At 33.8% G+C, this 22925-nt stretch overlaps 1 protein-coding gene across 2 annotated transcripts in view; it reads left to right on the forward strand.

Moving 5' to 3' along the window:
• The window catches only part of LOC148628584 (uncharacterized), a 76636-nt gene that overhangs the window by 11520 nt on the left and 42191 nt on the right, over positions 1 to 22925 (forward strand). For both annotated transcript variants that reach the window (XM_088590510.1, XM_088590511.1), the window contains exons 4-7: positions 1402 to 1522; positions 3880 to 4067; positions 14327 to 14466; positions 17489 to 17654. In XM_088590510.1, the coding sequence (XP_088446636.1) occupies positions 1402 to 1522; positions 3880 to 4067; positions 14327 to 14466; positions 17489 to 17654 (615 nt within the window). The remainder of the gene's footprint in view (positions 1 to 1401; positions 1523 to 3879; positions 4068 to 14326; positions 14467 to 17488; positions 17655 to 22925) is intronic.

A 22925-nucleotide genomic window follows, 5' to 3' on the forward strand; every position in this document is an offset into this window, starting at 1 on the left:
ATTTTCATCATATTATGGTATCACGCTGTTGTTGTCATCAGTAGACACTACTGCAAAAAGAAACTTGGGATTGATTTTGGAGGTTAATTGTGACTAAAACTGTTTAGGAAAGGAAAAGGAGTCCGAAACAAGCATTTTCATGATGTCTGGATAATAACTTGATAGCTTGTGAATAGTTCTTTGACATTGTATGACAAGGTGTCCTACCACAAAAGAAAGGCTGGTATTGATTCTGGGGGTTGTGACTCAAACATTTTAGGAATTAGGGTCCAAAAAAAGGGGCCAGAACCAAACTTTTTCATGACATCCAGACATTAACTTCACTATAAGTGAATGAATCTCTTCAAAATTGTACCATAAGGTGCCATGCCACCAAAGGAGGTCTGAGAATATTTTTGGGGTTGTAACTTAAACCTTTATAAATTAGGGACCAAAAAAGGGCCAGAAACACTTATTTCATGATTTCAAGACAATAATATTACTATGATTGAATGGATCTCTTTGACATTGTAGTACAAGAAATGTTGTTGGTATTGTGACTTGGACCGATAAGGAATGAGGTGCCAGAATTAGCACTTTCCTGATGTACAGATAATAACTTAAGTTAAAGAGAATGGATCTCTTTGAAATTGTACCAAAGATGCCATGTCCCAAAGTAAGGCTGGGATTGATTTTAGGAGTTTTGCTTGTTGAGGAATAAGAAGCCAAAAAGGAGCTACTGCATTACGACCAAATTCTTTTCCTGTTTCAAATATTTAATCACAATCAAAATTCAGAGCTGTATTAAGGTTGAATAGCATATCCATACTTGCCGGGCATGTTCAGGGTTCAACCTTTGTAGCCGTATAAATTTTTCAGTCTCATGCTTTATTTTTTCCTCTGTATTGGTTTTTCCAATTCTAAAGAGGGTAGCCAATTTTTCCAGGTAGGGCAGAGGACGATACGATAAAGGCCATATTTGGCCCCCTATATTAGGATAGAAAAGAAGTTGGAAGTAAATGACTAATGATTGATTAAATTTTTTAATATGGTTTAAAAGTTTCATAATTTCATCAAATTTCAATTTTATGGAAGCAGAAAATCTACCTAAAAACATAAAAAAATAAGGAAAAATGCCAAATTCCTATTACAAATTTGCAATTTTTAAAGGTCTCCCCCAACATGATCCGGAATATCTTCTTAACTAAGTTGCTATAAGAATTAACAAATATTTTGGGTCAAGTTGGGTGAAACAATCAAAATTTGAAAATATGTTCCAAAAAGTGCAGAATTTTGAAAATATTTTAATATTATTTATAGTACCCTCCATCCCCCTCCCCATCCTAAAACCCTAAATCTGGCCCTGATGACAGGTTTGACTGTACCTATATTCCTCTTCAACTGTCCTCCTTTCTTTTGTAGATTATCCTCAAGAAATAACTAACTTTTCCTGTGAATGGTTAGGATTGGAGAAGCTTAGTTGTAAATGGGAGCACCCTGTTGCATATGAAATATCAAATTTCATAAATGTCACATTTGAGTGGTGAGTTTAAGACCTTATTCATTTCTTAGACCTTTTTAAGAATCTTTTGCTGAACAATTAAGGGGAAGACTTAGGGTAAGGGACATAACTCTTACTGATCATTGGAACGTTTGTATTCAGCATTTCACTAATTTCAAGAGTTATTTCCCTTACTCTAGGTCTACCTCCTTAAATATAATGTTGTTTCAGAGGAGAAATCATTTCTGAAACACTATATTTAATTGTTCTTCTTTTCTATCAGCACATTAAGGAGGTAGATCTGGGGTAGGGGACACAACTCTTAAAAATCAGGGATATGTTTGCATCATATTCAATTTTATTAAAGCCTACCAAGCTTTCGTTTCAAATAGAATGAAATAAATCCTAGTTACTTTGATGGTTAGATGAGATTGATGTAAAATGCTTTATAGAAAAAGTTCCAGTGATTTGTAAAAGTTATGTCCCTTACCCTATGTCCCTCCTTAAGTTCCAATTAATAAATAGGTCAGGTACACCTGATTGTAGACGTTATGATGCAAAGTGCAGAAAAAACCATAGAACATACAATATGTTTGCAATGAGTAAAAATGGCTATTGATCTGTTTAAGAATTGGGGGTGACACTTGAAAGGGCCAAAACAAACATTTCCTTGATGTCAGAATAATAATTGATGACAGCTTAACAAAAAATGAAAATGGTGAATATGTCAAAGAGACAAACAATCCTTCTGAATGAAAAATATCAGCTTAAAGTTCAAGGCTCAAGACTTTCCATATCACTTGGGTAAATGGAGATGTAATTTCATTGAAATACACTGAAATTGTACATTTGAACTTTGTCAAAAACCTCATTTTTAATAATTAAAGAGAAAGCATCCCTGCCTGAAATCATATTGTTAGATCGATAGGTTTTTAAAATGCATCTTTCTGATTTTTCCATTGTTTGCCCAATTCTACCAAAAAAACTTACACTTAATTATTTTGAAATCAACTTAAGTGACCAATGTTTTCTAAATTAAAGTTCAATTAAATGTTCATCAAACATCATCAACAGAAGTCTAGATATTAATAATCATTGTCCATTCCACAAACAAAACACTTATATCTTACTTAAAGAGGAAGACCTAGGGTAAGGGATACAACTCGTACAAGTCATTAGAACGTTTGTATTCAGCATTTTACATCCATCTCATCTAAGCATCAAAGTAACCTGGACTTATTTTATTCTGTTTCAAATGAAAGCTTGATAGGCTTTGGTGAAATTGAAAGTGATACAAGCAAATCACTGATTTCAAGAGTTGTGTCCGTTACCCTAGGTCTACCTCCTTAAGGTACTTACAAACAATAAATAAAATAACTTTTTTTTACGAATGAATCTTGAAGTTTAATTTTTGTGTGATTCATACTGAGACAGCTACATATTAAGATAAGAATAATGAATAAAACAATAGCTACATTTGAAAGGTAGAAAGGAACTACATAAAAATAAAATACAAATAAAACATAAAAAGTATAAAGAATATGGGCCAAATTTTTTGCCCTTGTAGCCTTTGCTAAGGGCAATAAGAATTGAAAACTGCCAACCCACACCACAGAGACAAGGTGTCTTGAAATCAGCTTAAGTGACCTATTTTGTCTCTGTGATTTGAGTCTGCATTTGTCAGTCTTCTTTTTAATATTTATTGCCCCTAATGAAGGCCGAAAATTTAGTCCCTTATTCTTTATATTTTTTATGTTTTATTTGCATCAATTTGTTCAGGGGATTGAAATGTCTAACGTTGTTACTAATTTGTAATGTTAAACCGTCAAACACTGCATTTAATTAAAATTTTGTGATTTTGCAAATATGAAAGTATTTATGAGAAATTTGACTCCACTAACTAAATGATGGTAAAAGGAATGCCTGATATACATTTGAGGTTCCTGACAGACCGTTTTGAGGTGAAAAAGCATGTAATGAGACTAAGTTAGCTTTGTTTTCATTTGCTTTTAATAAATGATTGATAAAACAATATACTCATGCAACCACTTAAATGTTGAAGTTTTAAGCACCAAATGCTTATATGCATATTGCTATATATATTAACTAAATGATCATTAATTACAGAACAATTTACTTGCGCTACTCACTTTTTTCTCAGGAAGTGACCATAAATTAACAAAAACTGTGAAAAATAAAAATATGAATCAGGCATTGAAGTTGTAAAACCTTCTTTATGTGTTAGACACTATGAGAAAGTTTGAATCTTCTCATCAGTTGTCTATTTAACTATCTTAGATTCTATTCTCTGAAATTTACTATAGTACTTCTTGTAAGACAATGGCACCACACATTTCTAGGCTATAAAATAAATTTCATTTAAAGTCTTAATTTTACAGGGGAATGAATGGTAAACCTAAGATATGTCCAGATATAGTAAATTTTACCAGGTGTGACAACATTAGTGTAACATTTCTGCCTTATGATAGCCATTTTAGAATTAATGTAACAAACACAAGCAATCAGAAGCAGAAGACTGCATCCAATACAACAAAGATAGTAATCCGTGATCCACATTATAATTTTGGTAAGTTGAATTTAATTTTTGATAAAAATGTCCTTAGATGTTTAAAATATCTTCTGACACGCAGAATAATCTTTCATTTACTGTAATACAGGTCATTGTAAGTTACCTGTTATTGAAATGAGTCAAATAAAGGGGCAGAAACTGCAATTATTCATGGCATTTTAGGCCATGTCAAGTTAATTTGTAGATTCTCATCCTCCAGCAACTAAAAAAAATGGGGGGGGGGGGGAGGATTTAATTCTTAATTTTTTATTTTTCGAAGATTTGTACTGTAAAATCTTATTCCCGTTGACAAATTCGTTGATGAAATCCTGAAATGGGTACTTTCAGTTATGTTTTTGCTATACCAAGGCTTTATTTCTTAAATCCCCTTATAATGCAACAAACAACGAAGGCCATCCTGAGATCTGCCAAAACAATTTCAAGATATTCTGTAAACATAATAGTCAGTATAATGATTGAGTGCGGAAATATTAAGATATACAAACATACACGACGTTACTAGTTTTTTTACCAGAAGTGTACTATAGGAAGGGTCGTGACGTATATGGACAGAAAAGAAGTGTGGCAATTTGAACCACCGTAAAATAAAAAATTCTAAAACTGTGGTGGACCCTTTTGAATAGGGACATGCGGGGATGAGAATCTACAAATTAACTTGATGTAGCATTATTAACATTATTTTCTTGTCCTTAAAATATGGGGAAATTTACTGTAAAACAAGAATACAGTGGATATGTATAAAAGTGTCTCTGGGAATTATAATAAACACTGGATTTGCTTCCGCTGTGTGTGGGAGTTAATGTTGCTGGCACTTTGTTTCTTGTGTTATGTCATGTTATACCCCTTGTAAACAAAATTTTTGGGGAGGTAAATAGGAATCACCCCGTCTGTCTATCTGTCTGTCGTGCCGTTCGTCCGTCTGTCCACATTTCTTTTCAGTTCAACTCCTCTAAAATTGCTCTAGAAATTTTGATGAAATTTTATAGGAAGATTGGGAATTTTATGTAGATGTGCATGAAGGAATATAATAACTGTTGGAGGACTCCAAAAGGAGATAATCCAACTCAAGGGTTATATATGTTAAAACCTCGTCAGTGCAACTCCTCTTGAACCACTCAAGGGATGTTCATGAAATTTACAGGTAGGTTGGGCATCATACATAGATGTGAATATTGTTACTGTTAGAGGACTCCAAAAGGAGATAATTAACTAAAAAAGCTATACATTAAACTTCATCATTTGAAGCATGGGCCAGATCGGGAGCTTGCTTACTGTATTTCTATTTTTCTTTGTCTTCAGTTTTTATATGTAATCTATTTCATTTGGTTTGCAATAATTTCTTAAATAACATAGCAATATTTAAATCTCCCAATCAGAGGAAGCCACCATTGTAATACTATTTTCAAATTTTCAAGTGAATCTTACATTTGTCAAATAACCTAGAAATGGGTTAATTGCATGTACTCTTTAAAAAGGAAATGGAAACTTGATACAGACTTTCATTATAATAAACTTGTGGTCTAAGAGACGAAATTTAAATTTTTTTTTTAAAACCATTGAATATTTATGAGATTGAAGTTGACATCTTTAGATACACTAGGCTTTCTTCAAATGTATTGTTGTATTTTAAATTTGATTGGATAAAACAAAAATGATGAAGCAAGTTTAATACCCTGTCATGGTATATGAAAACTTCTTTTGAAAAAAAGGGAAAAGGGTGATGGTATAATTACAGTTATACCTGCATTCCAAAAGGGCTGTAACTTCTGAATGCTAAATGATATAAACAACAAAAATAGAATTTGACCTGTAATTTGATGGGGGGGGGGGGACTACCACACTGAGTAATTATTCTTACTTGCATTTTCTCAAGGAAAACATGCCTAAGAGTTGGGTGTATTAGACTTTGAGTTACATATATGGTATACCTTTTTTATGAGAAAATATCAGACTATGTTAAAATTTGCATGGTTGTTCTTATGACAGTTAAGATAAAATCTTCCCCTTATTATAATTTTGTCTTTTTAGACAAAAATGCAGTTTCAATGTGTGCAATAAAATAAAAAAAATCCAACTTATCTCATTTATAATGATAATATCAATGTGAATAATTTCATCATATGGGACAAAGGTATAATTTTGCAAACAAAAAGAAAAATTAATATTTACCTTTTGCAATCAAAGCCCTATGCAGCTGGCTGTCACAATTTTTACAATTATTTATTTTTATCACAAACATGTAATCAGTAGTAAATATGGCAGTTTTGAATTTCTGATGAAGTTGAAAATGTTTGACCTATATCAAACCTTGTGATATAGATTTCACTAAGTTATTTTTCTGTTAATACAATTATCAAAAGTGCAATAAGTATCGTGTAAAATACAATGACCTAGATTTATCTGGTATATTTTTCATACAGTATGCACTTAACAAACTTTTATGTTCTTTCCTTCTTTATTTAATAGATAAGAGAGACTGCATGACTAAGACTTACAACAAAAATTATATTGTATTGTTTGCTCAGATTTACTATAAAAGATAACATGTTGAACAAGTTTCATAGACTGTAATCATGAATATATCTCTATTGTAGTTTATGTGTCCTCGAAACCTCATGTGGAGAGTCTCTGAAAAATATCTTGTTCCATTCTTGTTTTAGTCCTTGAAGACCATTAAAAATTAGTCCCTTGTTGTTATACTCCCACAAATCACCTTATCCATACTGTCCGTCCATCCGTCTGTCTGTCCACATATCTGGAATTCTCAATCCCTCTTAAATGGCACAGTGGATTCTGATGAAAATATTAAGAAATATTATGCCATGTATGTAGAAGTGCATGAAGGAAGATAATTTTTGTCTGATGCCTGCAAAAGTATATAATCAAACTTACATTAAGTGTTTTTTTTTATGTTAAGTTCTTATTAGAGCCAATCATTCCATATCTATTGATGGATTTTAATGAAACTTTTTAAGAGAATTATGTGTCATTTATAGATATGCATGAATTAAGGTACTTAATTTTGATACTAATTTAAAGCTCATAAAAAATGGACCATTGATGCAAGACCCAAAAGGGTAGCTGTGAATTTAAAAAAAAAAACCCTCAGTCAGGTAATTATTGCCAGATACTTACAAAGGGAGATAATCTAACTTAAGGGTTTAACATGAATTTAGTCAACTTGAATCAGTGGTGATATCTTTGTGAGCTTGCTCATAGTATTCCTAGTTTATTTAGATCAGCTCACATGTGTTGACCAGTTGGTTAAAATGAAAATATAAAAAATAAAACAGTACCTCATATTTTCATCTTATTTGCACTACACCACTTGTTCATCAACTTTCCCAGATTGAAATATGATGCCCATATTTGATAAGATATTTTTATACAAAAAAAAAACATTTAAAAAATAATTATAGTATACTACAAGATATTATTTTACATATTTTTTTGTGTTATAAAAAATAAAGAGATACTTTTTTGAATTTATTTTTTACAAAAATAAATCTGAAAAAAACAAAATAATTTGTTTTTTGAGTGGCCTAGCCTGATATGTATTGAAGTGGTCACAGCATTCTTGAACAACAGTAGTATGTCTACTCATCGAGATATCTAATCTTTCCTTATTTGGTTTCACTATGATTTATGTTTTAAGATGGTTTGCTGTATTACCTCTTTTGAATTATTTGATATTTTGCCAGACAACTTAGAAATGTTATACATGTACTTATTGAGAAAAAAAGACCTGGTTCAAGTTTTGACTGCAGTGAAATCTAGAAATAATGTCCTTCAAACTCAGATTTTAATCATTTTTTATGCCCTGCTATACAAGTGTGTGCTCCTTTGGAATCACCTTACCTGTCCGTCTGTCTGTCATTGGATCTGTTTAATTTTTTGTCACCAAAATCTTGGCTCCTACATAAGTGATTGGTTTTAAATTTAGTATGTGGCTTTATGAAGAAGGAGCATACATTGTAGGCAATTTTGGTTGCTGTCTGATATAAACTTCCTATAAAATGGGGTATACCTATCAGGACAACATGTTCAACTTATCAGGTAATGCCATATACCCTTTTTTATTACACCCCATGTATCAAATCCCTACCAAGTTGCTGTTTACCAGTAGCCAAGGGAATGTCAGTGTGGCGAACACCGCACTTTTGTTGGAAAATTTTGTAATGTGCAAAATTTGGGCAAAACGAGCAATATCAGCCAGTAACACCTTCCAAAATTTCTTTATATGCACCTTAACAGGGTGGTAGCCAGGTTTTCTGAATGGGGCGCGAACTGATCACTGATAAGCAGTTTTACTTGGTTATCTGGTATAATTTCTCTTTAATTACAGGCTAAGATGTAAATCAAAGCGCTTTTTTTTTGTTCAATTTTTTTTCAGAAGGGGGATGCGATCACACCTATCGCACCCTCCTGGCTATGACCTTGCTTAATGTTATAGACAGGAACATTTGTTAATTATGGAGACAATTCTCCTAGTTCTAGCATGATTTTGCAAGATTTGTGGCATGAATTTAACCTTTTCAAAAGGGTATAAACTACTACTATTGAAGGCTTCATGTCAGGGAGATTCATAAGATTTGTTAAGATAAACATCTGCAGGGGTGATTCTGTTTGTCAAGACCGGTCTTTGTGACACGGTATAGGTTATCTATTAGGTCAAAATATCTAAAAGTAAGAAACTAGACATTTATCTATTAGTGTTATATGAACCTTTTGGAGGTCACATTTGGTGTCATTCTTTTAGATGTTGAAAAGATTTACATTTTTAATATGATGTATTTATTTGTTTATGAATATTTTTTATACTGTAACATTTTAAAGGAAACAAACAAAAAATGATTTGTCATTAGGTTTGAAAAATACAACTGAGACATATTAAAGAGTTTAACATGTTCTGGCTTAGTGATGCATGAAATTTGACCTTTTGGTGGAAGCAATTAGGGGCAATAAGAAGGTAAAAAGTACATAATATCAAAATAACATCAGACAAATAACTGTTTCTTATAAAATGATTGTATTACAGTGAATTCTGTCAAAACGAAAACCCTGTGTATATTAGAAACCTGTGCAATCCAGAACCCTTGGTATAATGGAGACCTGTGTCAACCCAAACCCTGGGCATATTGGACACCTGTATACAAACAAAAACCCTGGGTATATTGGACACCTGTATACAAACAAAAACCCTGGGTATATTGGAAACCTGTATACAAACAAAAACTCTGGGTATATTAGAAACCTGTGCAAACCAGAACCCTTGGTATAATGGAAACCTGTTTAACCCAAACCCTGGGCATATTGGAAACCTGTGCAACCAGAAGTCTTCTAATTAAGTGTTCACATTTTCTGAATATTGTTTGGCCAACATCATGTCTTAATGATGCCATCCAGTTACATGCTAACTTCAAAATTTTTACAGCAAGTGAAATAGTTAACATCAGGAGATTAAATCGGTCTTCCCTCGATTAGAATAAGCATTGCGTAATGAATTTCTTGAGCAAGGTAACTGGACAATGAGCAAGAAGAAAATGTTTTTTTCTATCTTTCCATAGATATTCTAATCTATGTTTCGTAGAAAGTTTATGGCATTTTGGCAAGGCAAACTTACCCCTGAAATTAAGTGTTTTACTTGCCATAATACTACAGCACATAAATTATTGATGTTATAGCACATACAATGGTGATATTCACAGAACAGAGTTGTTTAACAAACACCTGTTGAACTTCCTTTGGTATTTGACTGGGCAATACTGAAGGAGATTTAAATTTCTGTCTGGCAATTCAATGAATTATGATTTAAAGTTGAAATCTGTCAATTGTCCAGTCAACTACCTGAGGGAGTCATTTAGTCAAGAGTAAAAGGAACATATATCTATAATGGAAGACAACAAATGCACCATAGTTTAACCTGTATAAAAAAAAATAGTAAATACTTACAGAGATCATCGAAAGGTCTTGTACAACTGTAAACCCACCTTTAAGTAAGATCTGGAAGACCCTGACAACAAAAGCTGCAAAATCCATTGTAACAAAACAATTGCACCTCCTCAAAATAAACTAAAAAGGCAAATCAAAACACTGAGACACATTAACGACCAACATCTTATGACTGGGAACAAGCCCATGTCTGTGGTAGGTTAAACTAGCTATATAATGCCCTTACTGTCCCCTTTTAATGTATGGTAAAAAAAAAGAACTGAAAAAACAAACATATACACTATAATATTCACTTAGTAATACATCCTATTCTTTACATGGAATACCTCAACATACAACGTACCATGTATAGACATAATGAGATATCCTATAAAAGAACCCCACCCCCACTGCTACTGAAAGTTAGCCCAGAACATATTAAAGAATGTCAATACCATCAAAATTACCAGAAATAAAAATAATCAGTCAAAAAGACACTATCGCCTGAAGATTATCATTGTGTGTGCTGTAATAAACTCCTTTCCATGGATGTAAATGATACAATAGCAGATAACACTTTGTTTCTGGAATATGGGAAATAATTGAACTGATTATGCAGCCAACTTAATCAAAATATTGATGTGTTCTTTAGGTTTACAGTACTGCAGGTAGACACATAACTAACCATTAATATAATGCATTTTAGAAATATTGATGCATTGCAAAATATTTAAATGATGGGTCTATAAAACTTAAATTTTTTCATGTTTTAAAATATAGCATGTCAAGTTTTAAAATATAGCATGTCAAAATGTTGAGAATTTTTTTTAAACATTTTCTAAATCGGTGAATGAATTTTCATCCCATTCTATATTATTTTTGGAAATGAATATCAAAATTTGTATTAAGTATTTTAGAAGAGAATTTGTTCAGTACAGTTAATCTATACTCCTTCTGAATTACAGTTGGGGTACTTTTTAATCTCTGGTATTCAAATAAATTTGCGAATTAATAAATAATTTAAAATTGTTTGTCAGCACAATTTGACTTATATAAACTTACATTTGGTCTTGAAGTGTTGTTTTGGTCCCCTGCAAGCATACTCAAGAGAACATTTAATCTATTTTGAAATTGTAGAAACATCACTTTAAATCTGGACTGGATTGATGGAACGGACCAACTTATAATGCATCTGTTCAGTAGAAGGGTTAACATTTGTCAGTCTGTCTGTCTGTCTGTACATTATTTTTTGTTGGTAACAATTCATAATTACATTTTTATGGCTTGGTAAAATTCTATTATTTGTTAATGTTGAGAGCTGCAATGTAGTATTTGCCAGTAGCTGTTGTAAGCTACCTTTAAAAAAATCAGACCTTGAAAATTGGCCTAATCAAATTCAGGATCCCAAATGTATTACTTTTTCAACAAATGATAACGCCTCAGTCTACTGTTAACCAATCTTCATTTTGCAATTTACTTTGCATGAGTAAAGTAATCATGATTGCAGCTGATTACATTGAATTTAAAAATGATTCATAATTATCTGATGATTAACATATGGGTTATCTTCTTTTATTTAAATAGTCTTATTCTTGCATACCCTGTTTCTTTCCCAGGGTTTGGAAAAACCTTGTTTTTATGAGTATTGCCCAGTCCAGTGGACAATACTGGAATGATTAATGATTACAATTATAATTAATCCATCTCTGGTTCCAGTTAAGTTAAACCATGCAAATTAAGTTAATCTTTGATCAAAGCTCGAATAATCTTTGCTAACTTAGTTATTTTAGGCAAACCTTGTAAATCTGCAAACCTAGTTCATCTTGGCAAACCTAGCTAATCTGTTAATCTATTCAATCTGGGCACACCTAGTTAATCTGGGTAGACCTAGTTAATGAGGGCAACCTGGTTAATCTGTAAAGGTAGTTAATTTTGGTAAACAGTTAATCTGCAAACCTAGTTAGTCTGGGCAAATCTAGTTAATCTGGGCAAACTTAGTTAATCTGCAAACCCTAAGGACTTACCATCTTTGCAAACCGAGTTAACCTAAATTTACTATTTATACAGTCTACTTATTTGTGCATGTGTATTTTATCAGTCCATTTTAAAAGTTCAGCCAAATGAATGCAGTTTTCCCAACTCGAGGTCAACTCGTCTTCTCATAATTACATTGTATGATGTTTGAATTGGTTTACAATATTATGTTACCTATTCAGTAATGAACTTTTTATCAAGGCTTGACAGGATTTCTTATACTGAAACATCCCTGATAAATTTTCCCAAACTTGTTTTGTTGTAAAATTTTCCTGAATTAATTAAATGACTGCAATGGGAGACAGTAGATAACCTAATTACAAAAATAACAATAATACAGTGATCCTTGAGAGATTTATGACAGCAGTTTTGTATTTTTCAATGAAAGTAAATTTAAATCTCATAATATGAATGTAAAATCTTATGTGGCATGTTTAATAATATCCATGCACCTAACTTTGAAAATAAATGTCTGTTGCAGATGACATATCAACATGCATATGAATACCCCACATAAACAAAAAATTGAATTCATAGGTTCAACTATTTATGCTTTTACAGTAAAACCTATCTAAACAGAACCCCTTTTTGACTTTAAAGTTTGTTTTCATATGACAGGTGTTTGGTTTATCAAGGTTTAAAATATATTTAATTGATATACCGGATCTTTGAAAAGTGTCTACTTCAGGCAAGTTATCAGATTATTCATGGTCTGGTTTAGGCAGGTTTTAGATTATTCAGGATTTGGTTTAGGCCGGTTTTCAGATTATTCATGGTCTGGTTTAGGCAGGTTTTGTAGATTATTCAGGGTTTAGTTTAGACAGGTTTTCTGATTATTCAGGGTTTGGTTTAGACAGGTTTCACTGTATCAACAATTCAGAAAAGGACCTGAACTCTTATGTTTCCCACTTCTAGTGATTAACACATTTTGTATACTAAATAGTAATGTACTCCTGTTTTAATGTTATCCTTGGGAGTGGGTACACATATGAAATATGCCATATATTGTTTTTGGGATGTGATTTTGGAGTTTCAAAAAGTAAGTTTGAGATGCAAAATTGCATTTTTGTTTTTTTGGTTTTTTTTATTGAGTACATCTTTTTGGATGGCATTACTAATCAAAAAAGATTACAACTGGCAAACATTGCTATTTTTAGAAGATAGGAATAAAGTTATTAATTTCAGTTTATATATACATTTATAAGATACTGAAGAGAAATGTGAATTTTTACTTTTCTTGGAGTTTGTTTAAGTTATTTCCCTTGATAGGCGAAAAATTGAAATTTTTGCCTTTAGGATTATAGGATAAACTATGATAGTTTATCCTAAAGTGTTAAAATATCAGGATAAAACATACCTAAGTATCAAAATGAAGGACAATTTGGAGACATTATAATCCATACAGCTTGCATGTGAACATGGGTAACTAAGACAATTTACATACATGATGTAACCAACAGGATAAGCTGCAATTACATATATAAAACTGAAGATAAAGGAAAACAAAACAGTATACAAAAAATTAAAACACACAATATGAACTCCAAATGTATCAGGTGCTCATGAAGGGTAATTATGTCCTGCCCTTCCAGCTGCACATCCATTGATTATGACAAACCCTTTAGTCTCCAGTTGTTAAAAGTTGCCCTACATTAAGATTTATTGAGTTTGGAAGAAGAATTGTAACATATTTTATGCAGTTAATAGCCTCTTTCTTGAAACCTGTAATAGATAGTAACTGATATGAATGACCCTTTGACCACAACTTTTCAAGAATTGGGTATGGTATGTATTTTCCTTGAATGGCCAAGTTTGACTTTTTTTTGTTTTTGCTCTGACTTTAATTTTTATACCCTGCCACACAAAATGATGAGATATTATTTGACACCCTCAGAAAAGTGTGTCCTTTCACTGATCTGTTCATCACCTGAGGGTTTCCAGATAACTCTAGAACGGTTCAGTGAATTTTTTAAAACTTTGCACTGTTGTTTAGTACCATAAAATACAGGTTAAGTTCCATTTCAGCAAAATCCAAAATGTAGTTTTTGAGTACGGTAATTTTTAACATTTTACTTTTACCATCCCCTTTGTGTGACAGGGTATTTAATGCCGTATTTTTGAACCTCTGTAACAATTGCTTAGTCTGTTACAGTCTTTCAATGATCAGGACACCTTGAGTCTTTTTATAGACAAACCATGCATGCTATATGAGGAATTTATAAAAGCTGTAGAAAGGACAACAATTTAAATGAAAATAGGGTTATCTAATTTTTTTCATATTTTATTCACAGCTAAACCCTACCCAATATGGAATTTAACGGTCTTAGAAATGAACAGAACTGAGATGAAGATAGGATGGAATTTTAACAAAGGAAACTTTGAATTTACAGTTAAATACAAACCTAAACATGGAAAGCAAATGATAATATTAGTAAGTTAAATGGTTGGAACCTGAGATAATTACAGTTAGTAAGATGGTTAACTTTACGGAATACCGTTAGTCTTCCCTTCATTGAATGACCATTTCATCCTGAACTTCAAGTCAAGGAGATTTAAATTTTCTGTCAGACACCTATGAACTGATAAAATGATTAACTCTCCTTTAATTGGTTAAGACATTCCTTATAATTTAATTTCTAATGAGTGAATGTCCAAATATTAATAATTAATTTGTAATCAAAATGTTATTTTGTCTGGGATTAATTATTTGAATGGTGGAGTGTGGACCAATTAATGTTGACAAGTTTATACAAAAATAACCTGGTTTGCCCAAAGAGAACCAGCCAATCAGAAAGGTTGTTACAAATCAAATTAAATTATTTTATCAGGTAAATGGCTTTCAGTAAAATTAAAATGATAATAACTTGCTGTAAAAGTTTCACAATGAGGGAATTGTAAATTGCTGGATATTGTCTCAAGTTATTTAATTCAATAAAATTAAAGAGCCTTGGCAAGTTAAGTATTTTGTTGAAATTAAAAAACGAAAAATGATATAAAGCAATATACTATTTCAGATAATTGTGATTTATTTCTCCTGTGATTTCTCTGTCAGTAAAGTGGTGAGTCAACGGAGTAGGAATATCCTGTCAGTTTTTCTTGAAGTGATTAGATGACCAATTTTATGTGATAGATATTATAGAATTCAGGATGTTCGCCAGTCTGTTTAAGAATAATAATGATTTAAAATGGTTGTGAATCTTTCAAAATCTTTCATGCTAGAACACTATAAAAATAGATGCGTCAGTGTGCTTGTTTTTGAGAATTATAAGTATTCAAAATTTGGGAGAGAAAAGGATTTCTCTAAATCTTTTATAGATTTTGTCTTAGTAGGTTTATCTATTAAAACACAGTAGAAATAACAAGGATTTCATAAAAAAAACTTCCAAAATAACATTAAAAGGTATGTTTAATGAGGGGTCACTGGGCAAAAAATATTAATGCTATGAAACGGATAAAACCAGAGGAGTCAAAAATCTGTAGGTGAGGTGAACATAACATTTCTGAAGTTTGAATGCTATTGGTTTTTATTGTTCCCTGCCACAGTGCCGAACTAAAACTTTATAGGGTTGTTAGTCACCATATGTAGTTGATGTAATTGATCATATTCAACCACCATTTTGATTTGGCAAATTTTACTGGAGTCATTTTTTACTTGGTTCACTATAGGAACACTGTGTGGACGCATCTCTTTGGAGACTGCTGAACAGATTTTGTTCAAACGTTTTAGAGTTGTTCGTCACCATATGTAGTTGATCATTTTCAACCACCATTTTGATTGGGTAAATTTTACAGGAGTTATGGGACTTCATTGATTTTTTACATGGTTTACTATAGGAACACTTTGTGGACACAACTCCTCGGAGATCGCTGAAGGGATTTTGTTCAAACTTTGCAAGTTGTTAGTAGAAGCATGTCTACTCTATAGAAATTACTGAAATTTGGTATGTAGCAAGCACACCACATGTTGTGCATATTATCAGGAAATTTTAATTTCCTAATTTTTATGGGAGCTATGTCCTTTGAACCTTGAAATTCACCATAAATCATCATGTATCAGTTTTTCATCACAACTCCTCTGAAACTACCCTACAGAATTTCATAAAACTTGGTATTTAGCAAGAAAACCATATGTTGTTGTGCAGTGTATCAGGAATTTTTTGATTATCTAATTAATGTTGGGAGTTATGCCCCTTTTAACTTAGAAATTTACGGAAAATCATCTTGCATCAGCTTGTAAACCCAACTTCTAATAGACTTCCTAACTATATTTCATGGAACTTGGTATTTTGCAAGAACACCATATATGCTTGTACAATTTATCAGGAAATTTTGATTCTCTATTTGTATGGGGGTTATGCCCTTTTGAACTTTACTAAAAATCATCATGTATCTGCTTGTCATCAACATTTCTGGTAAACTACTTACATGAATTTCATTAAACTTGATATGTAGCAAGAATGCCATATGAGGTTGAGCATATTTTTTTATTTTGATTGTCTAATTTTTATGGGAGTTATGTTCTGTAGTTCCATATATCCGTCTGTAACACTTTTTTCGACTCATTTTCCTCAGCTGCAGTGCAACATGGGTCCAAACATTGATTGGTCTAACTTGTTTATTTTTTGTGTGATTTTGAATTTTTTTTTAATTAGATTCCTTTTAAAAATCCATGCCTGCATTTTAACTCAGGTTTTAGACATCTCTTACCGTTTGAAGTTATAAGGGGCCAAAGGGGACCACTCCCAAAAAACAGGCTTTTAAAAATTTTTGATGTGATTTTGAAATTGAAAGTCCCTATGTTTAGTGTATCAAAAACTAATTTTGTTTCCACACTTGCCTCAAGTGGACAGATTTCAACTGGCTCCAGTTGTATCATGCTGCATTTGGCGAAGCTTGATGGAAATCAATTTTTGGGGTTTCATTTAGCAGAACATAGATTTTAAAAATATGCAGACATTTGGAATCCAAGTCTTATCTGTTACTCCCCTAAACCACTGAATGGAAGTTAACGAAATTTTCACAGAAACTTTATTACATATTCCCATTGTGTACCTTCTTTTTTAGATCTTTACCAAAAATCAATTCCAAGGTCAAAAGGTACATGGTATCAAATGGGGGTGTGGGGTATTAAGTTGTTGCTCACAGTTTTTCTAGTTTAAGCTTGATATTGGTATGATAGAGCTAACCCTGTTTTAATTTGATAGATGTGGCCTTGTTTTGACTGGATAGATAATTTGTTTTGTGTGATAGCTCTGACCCTATTTTGACTTTATACAGCTTACCTAGGTTTTACTTAATAAAGCCGACACAGATTTGACATGATAGAGCTAGTCCTGTTTTGACTTGGTAAAGCTGATCTGGGGTTGACTTGATGGAGCGGACTCAGGTTTGACTTATTAGAGCTAGCCCTATTTTAAATTGATTATAGCTTAAATAAGTTTGCTTTTTTTCAGAGTTCATCAGATGCAAATGATTTGCCTGTTGTTCTGCAAAACCTTTCAGTGTATACAGAGTATGAGGTAGAGGTAACGGCAAAGTTCTATTCATTGTCTCAAAGAAAAAAGCCATGTGTCTTACGTAGTGACCCTGTCACCATGACGACTAGAACAAGCCAAGATGGTAAAGTATTTTAGCATATCACACCATTCATAATTAATAACTGTTCGCCTATAGTAGGCAGGTCTCCTGGTTGGTTGGCCATACCATACAAGGTGTCAAATTGGCAGAAATGTTCAAAACCAGTCTTATACGCTGCTGCGGTATTTGCACTTACAGAAGCGTTCCATAACCGTTCCTTCACATCATCAAATATTTCCACTGAATACAAGGTGTTTGATGTTGATCTGCACATGGTGCTAGCTGTCGAAACTTTGCAGTCTGAAAACAAGATAAAGAATCTGCAGTTGAATTAACTTTCCCTGGTATATGCTTCACATGAATATAGAAATTTTAAGATGCTGCACACCATGGTATTCTCCTCATTATAATAGAAACTCGAGATCTACCTTTGTTTATAATCGCTATTGTAGACATGTTGTCACAATGAAACAATTCTATGCCTAGTCCAAGTACTACCCCACAAGGCTATAAGCATAGCTATTGGATATAACGCAAATAAGGCAATTGAAGCTTCTTTACAGTGCAAAATCTGTGAAGGAAACCTCCCATGAAACCACATGGTACCATAAATACCCCCTAAAGCGCAGTCTGTAGCATCAGTGAATAAATGCAAATCAGATGTTGGAGTAAGATTATCATTTAGATGAAAAGAAACACCATTCCATCCAGACAGGAATTTCAGCCACATTTGTAAATCCAATCTACTTTCTTTGGTAAGATAAACGTGGTGATGCAGTTTTTTAGTAGTTGTGGAAAGCTTAATTAGAGACGAAATAACTGAACGTACAGAATAAATTACTCTGCATGCAAATTGATATTACCCAATAAACTGAGTAATTGTCTCTTTGTATATGATTTTAATACCAGAAATTTCTCTTTGATTTCACAAATCCTTTTTTTTTTGGGGGGGGGGAGGAGTCGGTCCAACAGTTTTACGGGGTACAATCGGAATATTCAACTTTCTAAATAACAAATATAATATTGCCATAGTCCTATCAGCTTCGTAATTTGGTGGGTCAGTTGTAAGGAAGTCATCTAACAAATGTAATGTTATTCACTTTGAATACATTCTCAGCTATCCAGCATATTGCAAGAGATATTTGGTCAAATATTTTCGGACTTGACCAACTACCAAAGACTAATCTAGAATAAAAGTATTATTTATCCTCCTCTGTTACTGAACAAGGTGGCGTAAGAATATCCCTAAATCACCTAGAAATAGACCCTTTTGTGGTAAGTTGGTGAGCATGCTCAATATATACTTCTGCGAGGTAGGGCTTGGGTAGAACAAAAGAATTTTCCTCGCGGAAGTGTATATTGAGCATGCTCTACGCATGCTCATCTACCACCCCAACTTTAGCACAAAAGGGTCTATTAGGGGGGAGACACACAGTCCGAGTAATAGACACAAAGTCTTGGGGCTTAGAAATACAGCAGACGCTTCTTATTTTTATTAACTGGAAGAGGGCACACAATTAGGTGTTATATAACGGGAGCACCATACGGTACTGTCATCACTGTAATATTCCCCCCTTCCCCAAAATCTTATAAGAAGATAATTATACACTTGAAATCAAAGCCCATCATCATAAACACATACATAAACTGAAATTTAAAAAAATTTAAAGTCAATAAAATGTCCATTGAAAGGTTCCTGTGTTCCCGATGTATTTTAACTCTTCCAGGCATAATACATACTATAACGAAAGCATGAGCTTAAAAGATTTTTCATTTCCAAGCTCCCGCATGAACGGAACATGGGTTCAGATAAAACCGCTTTTAGATGGTCATTATATATACAAAAAGAACACAACAAGGGTCTCCTGTTAAGACCAACCATAAAAAAAATCACATACAAATGTGGTTTATACGTATTTAAGCACAGAACATGTAATAAAAATTAAAAAATATAACAATTTAACGGGTATTACACCAGTATTTTAACGAAGAGAAGAAAGCATTAGCTTTCCTCAATTATTTTCATGTCATTATGAATTACTGTAAGAAAACAGAAGCCTTCCTGGTAACAATGCATTAATCGATATATGCGCCTTGCATTTTCGTTCATGTAAGTTGCGATGATCGAAACGGGTAAATTCTTGATATGACTAACTTTTTCATTCACTACTGATAAGCAATATGGCGTGTTCACTCGGATATGCTTCTCCTGTGATAAATATGGGGCGTCGGATTCAAGTAATAATTTCCTGTGATCTATTTTGGCCACAACATCAAATAGATTGGGCTCTTTCAAGACCAAACTGGATATCCCAAAATAGACGTCACTGTATTTATATTGCCATTTCTTAGCCTCGTCCAGAGTTCCACTGAAACAATGATAATATATGCAATGGTCATTATCCAGAAATTCGGACAATAAGTCAAATGCAATGCGAGAAGCCTCACAGTTACCATTATCTTGACAATGAAGTTCAACCGGCAGGTCCAAATCTCAGGCTATTGGAAGCACCCTTCAGATAAAATCTATCTGACGACCTTTTAGTGAAAGATCAGCCTTGCCATCCCCAGTCAGGTCGATTCCGATTTCACCAAGACCGACACAATGTTTGGATGTCAAGAGACACTTCAGTTTATTTATAGCTTTTGTATTAGCCTCCAGAATCATGTGAGGATGTATCCCAAATTCCTTGAGTCATTATCATCGATCTGATCCCTATACGAGTCCCAGTGGTGGGGAAAAACATAGTTGGCAACGCCTGCCTGTAAAACAAAAGACTCTGGTATATCTTTACCTATGTCAATAAGAGATCCAGCATGCGATCTTTTAAATAAGACATCTAAGTGGAAAAGGGTGTCAGTCATGCTTATTGTTGGTAAGTTCTGGTACAACTACAGATATTCCACTTATTGTCATTGGATATTCATAACTGCGAAACTCATGTACACTTTGAAGCTTCAGACAATTTAATAAGTTTGACAAAATCCTCCAGTGGCTAAGTTCAATGGTTTGTGTGGGTGGATGAATACTATATGTAGCGTCCAATTTTAATGCAGAGTGCCTGTTATACAATCTTAGTAGGTACAACTCATGATCTGTAAAGTCCTGCCCAGACGGGTCGTATGGTGGATAAAACTTGTTTACGACAGTAAAGTTCAACTATCCAGTCAAGCAATCGATCCCAAGTTCTTCTCTTATAAAATGCAACAAACCATTCATCAAATAACACCAGTTGATAGCGCTTTGATCACTGAAGTCGGCAGAATGAGTTCGACCATGCAAAGCGACAGTACGACATGGTGAAGCTTCTTGTTGCTTACAACCACAACACGCTGTATTAGTGGCTACATACCACGGACGGTGGTGCTTGGACACATGTCGTTTCATATGTGCATCACGGAATTCACAAATAGATAAGGGACTGGCTTTGTCTTTAGTTTACGTTGGCTCTTTGGTTGAGGCGTATGATGTGAAATGATAACTGACGCCTCTTCGACCAACTCAATCTTTTGTTGGACTGGTCCAGTGCTTGTAGACCTTGTGCAAACGACTTTGCCTAACAACCGTCTACTTGCCCCGTCAGCCATCACCTTCCCCGTATTGTTTTTTTCACAAGATAGGAAGCTTGAATTCGCCTCCTCATCTTAAACAACACAACTAGCTTTCATCATCTCATCGGAGTCACCAGTATCTATCACATCGTCATCTCTAATCTTATATTTGTGAAACGTCTGGCTCCGCTCTTTTGTTTCGATGGTAGTGACAACACAGTCTACCTCAGTGAGATAACCAAGTTCAGTTCCGGTGGGCAGGGCAATCCCTTTATCACTTAAATTTACTGCGGAAGTTGCAAGAGCCAAAGTATCTTAATGAAGGGATGAACTTAATTCTATGTTTTCATTAACCATTTTTGGTTCAAACAACGTTAATTGATCTGCTCTACGACAATCAGTATGAAGATTGATAGCCGTCTTTGAATTCCCAGGCAAGTATGTCTTTCTTCTTAATACAACTCGGTGAATTTTAACCTGCTGTCTGTGTTCGACCCTCTTCAATATAGCTTTTACGACAATGTCTCCAATGGTTATCATATTAGATTTTAAATCAATGACACAATTATGCCGAATCAGGAAATCTAATTCCAAAAGTATTGGATTATCAATTTTGGCCGCGTAAACCTTGCTTTTAAATTCTCTGCCATTGACACTTAAAGGGAAGTTAGATATTTTCCTTCCCTGTATGCAGCTTTCTGGTATCCCTCTGAGTTTAACCTCGTGATCGTCTGCCATCGATACGTTTGCTTTTTCTAGGATAGACTCACTACTAACAGTAACTTGTGCTGCAGTGTCCACAACACCATAAGTTTCCATATTTAAAAACTGAATAGGTATAACCAAACTGACAGCATTGTGATCTTTTACAGTATTTTCTCTTATTTCTGAATTACTGCCATCATCTGATTTTCCTTCCACGTCTACTTGTCGGCCTGGGTTGCTGGCTGGGATCGAGGCTTAGCCGACAGACTCAATCCTTAAGTGTTTAAAGGCTCTACTTTATTTTTATCAGGACAGTCCTTGTCATAATGTCCAGCCTTCCTACCATGGTAACACAGCCTACGGGTCTGGTTTGAGTTGTCAGGAGAAATAGACCTTGATCTACTGTTTGGAAGACGTCTTCCTGAATTGCCAGAGTAGCGTTGTGGAGACCTGGTTTGTCTGAAATTATTTCTTTCGATACCTGAATCCCCATTTTCTAGCCTACGAAGAATCTCCCTCATGGCTTGGGTCAACTAATGCATATCTGGGCTACTGGAATTTGTCCTGCTAGTTTGAGTTGGTGAATACCCCACAGCAGGTTGTTCGTCAGTAAACGCTACTTGCCGAGCAGAGTATGAGCGGCTTGAAACACCAAAAAAAGCTCTGACATTGACATATTTGAGTGCCTTGTAATTGTCTCTTGGGTTCTTCTCCATTGCAAACTTAGCGGCCTCTATCTCTACAGCCTCTTAAAATGCCTCAACTGATATTTGGTCTATCATCTCCACCCTAGCCTCTGGGTCCGTTCATACAAAGAAATTGAACCCTCTGTGAAAATTCTTCCAACGACTCGCTCTCTTTCTGTTGTAGAGACATAAGCTGTCGCCTTGCTGCAATCGGAGCCTCTTTTTCGCTAAAGCGTCTGGTCAGTCTTATTTTTGACAAATTTACTGTACCTAGAACGGCAGATCTCCCTGGCGAATTCCAGTGCTTTATCACAATCTGTATCCAATCATGCCTGTCTATCATACGTTCAAACTGAAATAAGAATGAGTC

Source organism: Perna viridis, chromosome 1, assembly GCF_037379345.1.
Source record: "Perna viridis isolate PV_CMFRI_1.1 ecotype Kerala chromosome 1, ASM3737934v1, whole genome shotgun sequence".
Classification (NCBI taxonomy): domain Eukaryota; kingdom Metazoa; phylum Mollusca; class Bivalvia; order Mytilida; family Mytilidae; genus Perna; species Perna viridis.